The sequence below is a fragment of the Varanus komodoensis genome, unplaced genomic scaffold, assembly GCF_004798865.1.
Source record: "Varanus komodoensis strain SLA01 unplaced genomic scaffold, ASM479886v1 scaffold55, whole genome shotgun sequence".
Classification (NCBI taxonomy): Eukaryota; Metazoa; Chordata; class Lepidosauria; order Squamata; family Varanidae; genus Varanus; species Varanus komodoensis.
Genome location: NW_025336157.1, coordinates 2,989,981 through 2,999,587, shown reverse-complemented (window position 1 = coordinate 2,999,587; position 9,607 = coordinate 2,989,981). Strand labels below are relative to the sequence as shown.

General features: G+C 50.3%; 1 protein-coding gene across 1 annotated transcript; it reads right to left on the bottom strand.

The window, feature by feature from the left end:
* Window positions 1-2,202: 2,202 nt before the first annotated feature.
* PRDX5 (peroxiredoxin 5) lies at window positions 2,203-9,365 on the bottom strand. Its single transcript, XM_044448598.1, has 6 exons — window positions 9,162-9,365; window positions 7,429-7,563; window positions 6,102-6,233; window positions 3,653-3,691; window positions 3,182-3,246; window positions 2,203-2,491 (listed from the first exon to the last, which is right to left on the bottom strand). Exons 1-6 carry the CDS (start codon window positions 9,348-9,350, stop codon window positions 2,386-2,388), a joined length of 666 nt encoding a protein of 221 aa, XP_044304533.1. The 5' UTR covers window positions 9,351-9,365; the 3' UTR covers window positions 2,203-2,385.
* Window positions 9,366-9,607: the final 242 nt, after the last annotated feature.

The following is a 9,607-nucleotide window of genomic DNA, read 5'->3' as shown; positions in this document are numbered from 1 at the left end:
CAAATAAAATATTTTAAGCCTTGGGCTTGAAGAAGCCCCTGTATGACCAGTGCATGGCAGAGTGGTTAAGTGTGTGGGACTGGGACTGTGGAGATTTGGGTTTGAGTCCCCATTCAACCTCAGAGCTCACTAGGTGATTTTGGGCCAGTCCGACTCCCGGGGTTCTTGTTGTGAGGATAAGACTGAGAAGGACGGGCGCCACCTTGTTTCTTGGAAGGAAAAAAGTGGAATATAATCAGTAAATGTTCCGCAGCACTACTGACGGGGTTCTGTTAGAAGCCTGGCCTAATCGGTTCTGCCCATTTCTAACCTGCCTACTTAGCCCAAAGGACTTCACCTGTGATATTTTATTGTTACTGCTTTATCCAGCCTGTTCAGGACTCACTACGAGTTTGCCAAGTGCTTTGCCAATTCTGCTTTGCTTTCTGCAGCTGCTTCTGGGAGTTTTGGCCTCATGCAACCTCTGCTTGCAGAGAGATGCCAACCAAATTGCCCCGAGAGTGGTAGCTGGTGCCGACCACACGGGCCTTTCGATCTTCCGAATTAGAACGACACAGTCCTATCGAATTTTACTGTTAGAGCTGCACATTTTAAACAGCTAGCTTATATACCACTGACCTGCAGTTCTGGTTCCAGAACTCAATTCTGCTGTGAAATCACGAGGCGTCTTATGCAAACTGCCATCCGACTGGATTTCGTAAGTGCATTATGAGGAAGGAGCTTAATCGGTCTTCTTTACTGGACTCTTATACAGATGACAGAGGTATCAACCCAACAGTCCCCAGATACTGTCTGAGGGGTCACTGGATAGTTTTGATTCTCACTCCGAGCTCAGAGTTCCAATCACCCTCCCAGCCTGGGTAAGAACATCCATCCCAGTTTCCTTCTGAGGCTAGGAAAGTGACCTTGGAGAGGTGACAGGCCCAAGATATGAATTTCCTCCACGCTCCAAAATACCCCAGCAGAGATGAAAGATGGGGGTCACCTCCTCCTCCACACCCTCTCCAAATTCACTGGTTTACAGCTGCACTTATAGAACCATGTCCTAAAATATAACATAAATGAAGCACATTGAGTACCGTAACATCATACAGTTTCTGTATGTGAGCACCGAGGGCAGGTCCCAGCCCTGAGAAGCTTACAAACTATAACGCTGGAGCTCACAGAGGAACAGGAAGGAAACCGAAACAGAGAAGCAGTAAGCGCCTGAGAAGGATTATTATAAACATCAGTAACATCCTAACAAGCCAGTCTTCCCCAACCCACTGCTCTCCAGGTATGTAGGCCAACAGCCATGCTGGCTGGGGACGAGGGGAACTGGAGTCCAAGAAACAGGGAAGGCCACCAAGGTCAGGAAGGCTTGAATCAGTTCATGAAGAAAACAGAAGTCAGCAGAAGAGGACGGGTTTTACACAGGGTTACAGGAATGGAAAGCCACATGAAGAATGACGACGATATTGAATACCAAATGCAGAGCCAAACTTGAAGGGGAACAGAACGTGTTATCTACTGCTTTTGCATCTCCTAGAGAAATCTGGTTGGCAGGCTACACAGACCAGTGGCTTGACCTTTCTATTATTAATCAACGAAAACACACTTGTGTATTTGTTCAACCAATTCTGGTTTCACTCTGTCACTCCAATAGGACTCAAAGAGAAAACATGAAAGTCAACTTTTCTGTCCAACTACATCCCATAATTTAACTTCACCCACTCCTTCCTTCTTGAAGAGGAACCTCCTATCCAAGCTTTGGTAATATGCAAACTTTAGATCATTTAAAAACAACTGATTTAGGAAATGCAGGTTGTTAGCTGACTAAAGGCACAATCCCAGGCAGACTTAGAGAGAACTTGGGGACTTGGACATTGTTCTTGGGTTCAAAGTCTTAGGACTCTGTTCTGTCTAAACATGTTTAGGATCGTGTCTTAGAGTTAGGCAATCCTGTACACATTTACCAAAGAGTCATCTCTGCTTATTGCAGTGGAATTTGCTTCTGAATCAACAGGCTTTTGTTGTTAAACGCCCCCCCCCCCAACAATCAACTTTAAACCTCTACAACCTAATTACGTTCAGGACCAAATAAAGCCATCCATCACAGGCTAAAATGTTTACAAGGCACAAAGCGAACATGAAAATACCTTGACATGGTTCTTAGCATGTCCCCTCTGCTGGGGAAGAGGCGAAAACACAGCGAGAGCAAACTGGACAACCAACAGTGTTTTATTTCAGGCTGTTATACCCAAGAGAACAGAAGCAACAGAGAGGGTTCAACGCAATGACACAAGGTACCCTGCCCTCTTCCCAGCACACCAGTTTAGGCCAAATCCTAGATGCTGCAAGGGGCATCTGCTCACAGGAGCCAGGTGGGACTCAGGTGTCCAGACCTTAGAGCTGAGAGACAATATTGCTTGCCAGACTGCAGGTAAGGCCTGTTCCGTCCTCTTCCACATTTAGGGCCTTCACCACGCTGTCCTGCACCACCATGGAGAACCTGTAAAATGCCGTGGAACTCAAGGTGAGCGAGAGATTCTACGGAAGGGTAAAGGAGCATCTCTTTCTGCCCAGGAAGAAATCTACTTAGCTGCAAGATCAGGTTACACAGAAGCAAGCGTGCAGGAAAGTGTGTTTTGCCCAATGAAGAACCCTGTGTAAGTCCAACCCTGAGTAATTGGAGTGGGACCTTAATGGAACCCAAAAGCCCCAATTCTGTGTTAGAACAGAGAACGGATGGCCATCTGTCAAAGATGCTGCAGATACAAGACTCCTGCTTTGAGAAGGGGCTGGACTGCATGACCCTGAATCCCCCACCTTGCATGCACACTTTACAAATACAACGGGAAAAGCAGGCTATGCAAATGAGAGAAAGAACGGCATGCGGTTGGTTTTTAAAGCTTATTTACTTATTTGATCTGTGTCTGGCTCAGAGCAGCTGACATCAGTAGGACCGAGACTAAAACAAAAGCCTAATTTCAACCGTCTTGAAAGCAAATAAATTAAAAGCACATGGAAAAGCTCCCCACAATAAAGGAAAGCAGCAGCTAACGCAGAAAGAACTGCCAGATTTTAGGACAGGTAGGAAGACGAGGCAAAAGCCTGACAGGTGGGCAGCTGGGCTTTCCCCTTCCCCAGCACACAGGCAGAAAGCCCCTCTTCCCCCAAATGCAACCTCAATTCTCCGTACCGCTTGGACCGGTTGCTCCCAAACAGCTCCCGAAGGGGTTCCTTATCCAGCAACAGGTTTGTAGCCTGTCGAGGAAAAGACAAAAAGGAAGGGCTTGTAAGGTTTCTAGAGGAGCAGAAGGATGGCTCCGTGTAACCCAAACCATACTAATATTTAAAAGCCACGCTTTGGCAGGTACAATTTTTAAAAGGCTCTGGGATGGTGCAAGAGACAGCAAAAATAATTTGGTGCAGAAAAACAAAGCCCACGGGGCTGAGCATTTCCACCTGCTTTGCCAGTCCCACCGGAGCCGAGAGAGCCGGCAGGCCTTTCCTCCACTCTCATAGTCCGGAATCGTCTAATATGAGGATGCATAAAAGGCAGTCCCAGAGACAAAGGTTCCCCCCTCCCCACATCCCTGCCATAAATGTGCAGTTTGGGGAGCCAAGGAAGATGGAAACCCCACCAGGACATCCTATAAGCAGTCGGTACCTTGCCAAACGCTCCTGTGGGGTCCGCCAGCATCCGCACCTGTGGAGGAGAGGAGGAGTGTCGCATGGGCTGTACCAGAAGAATGGTAGGAAGGCTATTATGGTATGGAGTGGAAATGCCCTCCACCCAGAAGCCACGGTAGTTTCTTGGAGCTATTCCAGAGCCTCGCACATATCTCAGTGTATGAAAGGTAAAGGTGAAGGTTTCCCCTTGACGTTACGTCCAGTCATGCCTGACTCTCGGGGGCGGTGCTCATCTCCGTGTCCTGGCCGAGGGAGCCAGCGTTTGTCCACAGAGTCTTCGTGGTCGTGTGGCCGGCATGACTAACATCAAGTGCACAGAACGCTGTTACCTGCCCATCGAAGTGGTACCTTTTCACCTACTTGCATTTGCATGCTTTCAAACTGCAAGGTTGGCAGGAGCTGGGACGGAGCAACAGGAACTCCCCCCATTGTGCAGATTCGAACCGGCAACCTTTCGATCTACCAGCCCAGCAGCACAGCGGATTAACCCACTGCGCCACCTGCAGTCCCTATCTCAGTGTATACTAGTTAGGAAAAAGAGCCGAGAAAATTGCCTTGCGCCTGCTTTCCCCAATGCTATGCCCTAGATAAGAGCTGCTTGAAAGAACACTGCGAAAAATGAGATTATTACGGCTGTTTGAATGCATGAACCACAACTGGGAAATACCCATTTCTGAGAGGTGACACACTCCAACCTCACTGCCATCATTCAAGTCCTAAGTGCCGATTTACGCCAGGTGAAGGAACCAGCCCATGGCTAGTATTTCATGGAGGAGGAGAGCCACTTCCTCCATGAAATACTCAATCCCCTTTTAAAGCCATCCAGATGGACCGCCATCTCCACTTCCTGAGGCAGCGAATTCCATAGTTTAACCATACACTGTGTGACGAAGGACTTCCATTCATTGGCCCCAAACCTCCCACCAATCAGTTCCTTTTGGGTTTGAGTGCTGAGAGAGAGAAAAATTACTTTCCTTATGTTGGTCCCTCGCAGCGTGAAGCTTGGACACCACGGCTGGACCGCTAAAAGAGGAAGTGGCCGCAACACTTCTATTTTTGTGCGAGCAATCTGAGGGGTGGTGGGAGTTAAAGCTTTCCATCCAAAACCATATTACTTTAAATATCTCCCCTACCCACCCCGCCCGGCGTAACCGGCTTGGGCAAGAAATATCTCACCTATGTGCTACGCACTTAACAGAGCATGTTCTTCAGCGCTTTGGACCTGCAGAAATCTACCTGGTCCTGCCACACGAGCGCCAAAGCAACTCCCTCCTGCCTTGCTAACACTACCTGTTTCCCTCCCCTCCTGCAGCTCATTAACACACCACCCTTGGATTAAGGTGTTTGCTTAATTAGGAGCCTCTGGCTACCTGGAGACACAGGCTCAACGGAATGGAAGGGGCTTCCATCTTTGCTCTTTCTTGGCTTTACACAGAACTCGCCTGTGTCCGATTTCTATTCTGCCAAGGTTGCGCTAATACCAGTTATCGGTGGGGGTGGGGGTGGGGGGGGGAGGCAAACAGGCAACCTGTTTTGGTTCCTTTTCCCTGAGCAGAGGAACAGCCTTGCCACAAGCAGTGATCACAATGGCACCTCTGCTCAACCCACAAGATTTTCAAAAGTAACACGGTGAAGCAATCAAATCAGGCCAGCAAGTGAAATCTTTTATTTCAGGAATACAGAACCTCTTTGAAACAAATTCAGTTTCAGAGACATTGGGGCCTGTGTTTGAGTGGTAGACAGAGTTGGGGGGGGGGGGGCAAAAATACTAATTTTTAGCTTAAAGCACTTACTGCCGGGAACTGAGTCTTTGTAGATGTGTTGCGACCTTTTAGATTGGGAGGAAAGGCTACACAAAAGCCAAGAAATGAGTGACAATCGGGAGGAATGGAGCAGGGTCTGGGAAAAGCGGTGTGACCACCTGGGAACCTTTAGGACTGGTCTGGGACCCCCAGAGTGTTGTATTTTGTTCCTGGGTTGGAGGCTCCCCAACCCAGCTTTATTCATTATATTTATTCCCTGCTAGCAGCCAAGATCATCCCCAAAGTGGGCAACGATGAAAATCTTTACAAAAATACAGTTTCATTAAAGATAAGGGTGCCTCTGCAGAATGCGGATGCTTTCCACTTTGATAGAGAAGGAAGGGAGCCAAAGGGGCTGGCTACCAACACCACACATGTGGGCCTTGTGCAGTGCTTCAGGAAAGTTGAGAAATAATACAACCCTTGTGCAATGTTGTGAGGTGCCAAGTCACTGAAGGCCCACCCATCCAACTGCCAAATGTCTTAGTCACGCACTTCCTAGACCTCTAAGACTTCACCAGACACTATTTGCACACTCTGAACGTACTACAACCATAAGGGCTAGAAACCTGAGAGCTTTGGGATTAGTTTTTAAAATACACTCCCCCTTTTCCCATTACTTACCTTTCCCTCGGCTTGATGAGCCTTTCCCCATGCGTTCATGACGAAGACATCGTTGACAGCCAAGCAGGCGATTATCTCCACGCCTTTACCCTTGAGCTGACCTGCCTTCTCCACATAGCCTGGAAGGTGGGTCTGTATTGAAAAAGGATGGGAAAGCACAGATCATGGCACACACCTAGACAGGTTTAAAAGAAAGAAAGGTCTACAAGGCCCCACCATGCCGGCTGGCACAGGCTGAAAGTTGAAACAGTTTGCGTTTTGCCTCAACATCATCACCAGGAAAACTTCCAGAATGCTACCCGAGCATATTTTTGAGTTCCAAGGTTTTGTTTTTTTTAAAGGTTCTGGCTTTTCAAAGGCTCTTGAAATCAAGACTTAATCATGAACATTTTTTTATTTAGGAGATCTAGTTATTTATATCGTGCTCTATGTCCAATAAAACTCTCAAGTGATGAATCGAATAAAAATGCTGTATTGGGACAGAGCTCTAATCCAGTTGTTTTAGTCCACAAGCTCCTGAACGTGGGAGATTCATGATCGCCCTACGCACACCAGGGATGGAGCAACAGCCAATTTCAATTTTTCTGTTGCCCTGTTCTTCTTCATTTTTCACTAGACAGCTGTTTTCCCCCTCATCCAACTGCGGCATTTTAAAGATGGAGGGAAGAAGGCAGGAGAGGCCTCGGGAGATCTTGTATTTTTACACCTCTCCTCCCTTCTCACCAAAATGCTCCTTTCCCCTCCTCCCCAAAGTCACTTTCCCAACTTCAGTGGTCAGCCAGCACAGTTCTTTCTGCACCGACTGAGAGAAAGTGTAGAACAAATCCTTCAATTCCTCACTCCAAAATTGGCTGGTCTATGGAATGGGGAATTTGAACTTCAGATGAAGTACAGGTCCCATAGGATTTTCCCTTCAAACCTTCAAAATTCAAGTATGCCAATAAAGCCATGCTTGGTCAGTCAGGGAAGGTTAGGCTTGTGGGAGGACAAGTGTCTTCAACAGTGGTCAGAAGAAAACATGAGCTTGGTGCCTGACAGCAAGAAGCAGGGAGTTCCACAGAGAAGGAGCCGATGTGCTGAAGGTTCTGCTCCCAGTGAACCACCCGTGGAGCGCCTAAGATAGTCCCATCTGAAGACCTCAGTAACCAGGGGGTGGGAAAAAGAGAAGCCCCTCTTCCCAGTATCCTGGTGCCGAGCTATTTAAGGGTTCATGCACCAATAGCAAAACCTTAAACTTGGCCCAGTACCGGGGAGGCAGCCACTGCCGTTGCATCAATGAAGATGTCACGTGTAAAAAGGGACAGACATACCCGGGGTCTCAACTCACATTTGAACAACCAGGTGTAAATGCTCCTGGAACCCCGAACAAGATGCCCTTTTTGCCTTTGAAGAGGCTTGACACGTTCACCTTGTTCCCTGGGTCACCCTCGTAGACCTCCACGCTCGGTAGCTTGTCGCCAACCTAAACAGGAAGAAAAGCAGCGGAGGTTAAAAACGCACAGAAGTTCTCTTTCTTCCCAGAACCTGTCCTGGGTCAGTTCCGACTACACGGAAGCATGGGAAGGACAGAAAAGGGCAGTCTATGCCGCCTTACCTGTAACAACACACCCTGCGTATCCAGATGTTCTCACCCACAATAGCCCAGCAAAACTCTCCTCCCACAATAGCCCAGACGGATGACTAGACTACTAGTTTTGCCCCCATTATGTGTTTTAAACAGGTTGTTAAGTGGAGTGACTACAGCATAGTCCTATGCTCCTGGGGAATTCATGTGTCTATATGGAATTGACAGGGCCCCAAAAATACTACTTAAAGAGGGTAATTTCTCTAGGCATGTGGCTGAGGGACCGATGCGTTGCAAGCCAGCCCCACCCAAGTGTCTTTAGACTACAGCTCCCAGTATATCCAGCTAAGGATGATAGGCATTATAGCCCAAGCCATCTGGAGGATGTCTGATTGGAAAAACCCAACGTGGACTTGACTAAGTGCTGAACCCCCACCCCCTGACTTTCTAATAGTCTTTACCCCATAGGAGTTCCATCAAGTAAAATAAGTATTATTCTATGGCACAAGGTTTTTTCTGTTCTTTTAAAGCAATGTCTTCCTGCCCTTTTTGTTCCTCTGGCAGAGCCCATTCAATAAATAACCCTATTCAATATTTGTTTCTAGGGGGTTTTCTATAGGGTTGGTCTCTATAAGTCTAAGCTCTCATGGACCTCCTTTTGCAGACATGGAGCTTAGAAGATATAAGCCACCCACTGTATGGCTTTTTCTTGGAGGGTGGGGGAGCTCCATAGGGTTTTAGCACACACATGTAGGGCCTGCATCCCATCCAAGTGCCCCTTTTCCTCAGGGCTGCGATGCTGCTCTTGCTGACTGGGGTTTCCCTCGCACACTCCCAGAGCTGATATTCCAGAGCTGCGCACAAGGTCCAGTCTCTTGCCACAAAGGGCACTTCTCGCCGCACCTACTCACCACTGGCGACACAGTGGCCCGGGGACAACCCAAGCGGCAGCGCAACGCACTTGGAGGGCACAGGACCGGGCGAGGGGGCTGTGCAGCTGCACTGGGGTGCTCTTTTGCAAGGGCCTGGCGCCCCATAACAGACCCAAGGAGCCTGCTCTTCCGTGGGGCTGCCCCTTCACGACGGGGGATTCCATTACCCCGAGCGCGTGTTCTGGGGGGGGGGGTCGGGGAGCAGCTTGTCCTCTGTGGGGCTGCTCTACGGGGCCACGGGCCAGCCCGCTTTCTGTGGGGCTGCTTTCATGCATGGGGGGGGGAGCTTTCCACTGAACCACGCCTAGTCCAGGGCCAAGCGGCTCTATGGGGAGGGAGGCTTCTTTTCTGCAACCTGCAACAGCTCGGGTCAGGGAAACGCGCAGCTATAGGGCCGGCCCCACGACGGGCACAGGGAGCGTCCAGGGCAGGCGTTCGGGGGCCGGCGGGCCCTGCGTGGGCGGCTCCCCCGCGAGGGCTGCTGCCCGGAGGGGCCGGCTGGCCCGCGCCGCCCGTGCGCCCCCTTTCCGACGGGGCCGGGCTGGCTCCGCGGGGCGCACTCACCTTGAGAGCCGCCATGGCCGGAGCTCGCACGGAGAAGGCCCGCCGGAGGGTCGCCGCCGCCGCCGCCGCCGCCGCCCAACCTTTCCCGGGCGAGGAACCTGGGCTCGGTCCCCCGCGGCGCAGCAGGCGCAGCGCCCCCGCCCCTCTCCACCCCGTTGCCATGGAAATCGCTTGAGTGACGGCTGCCATGGCAACCCGCGGCCTCCGACGTCCCCCCGCCGCCTGAAGTTGTGCAAGCGCGGAGCGCCCTTGGCGCGTTCTCCGGCTCCCCACCGCAAGGGTGGCTGGGTGGGTGCGCGGGTGGGAAATCTGCATCTCATTTGCATGCTATTTACGGCCCCGGACTCAATCCTCTCAAAGCGTATTTACTCGGAAGGAGGCCTCCCTGCTTCCGACGGGACTTACTCGCACGACAGCGTGCATGGGTGGGCAGCCCACCTCGTTGC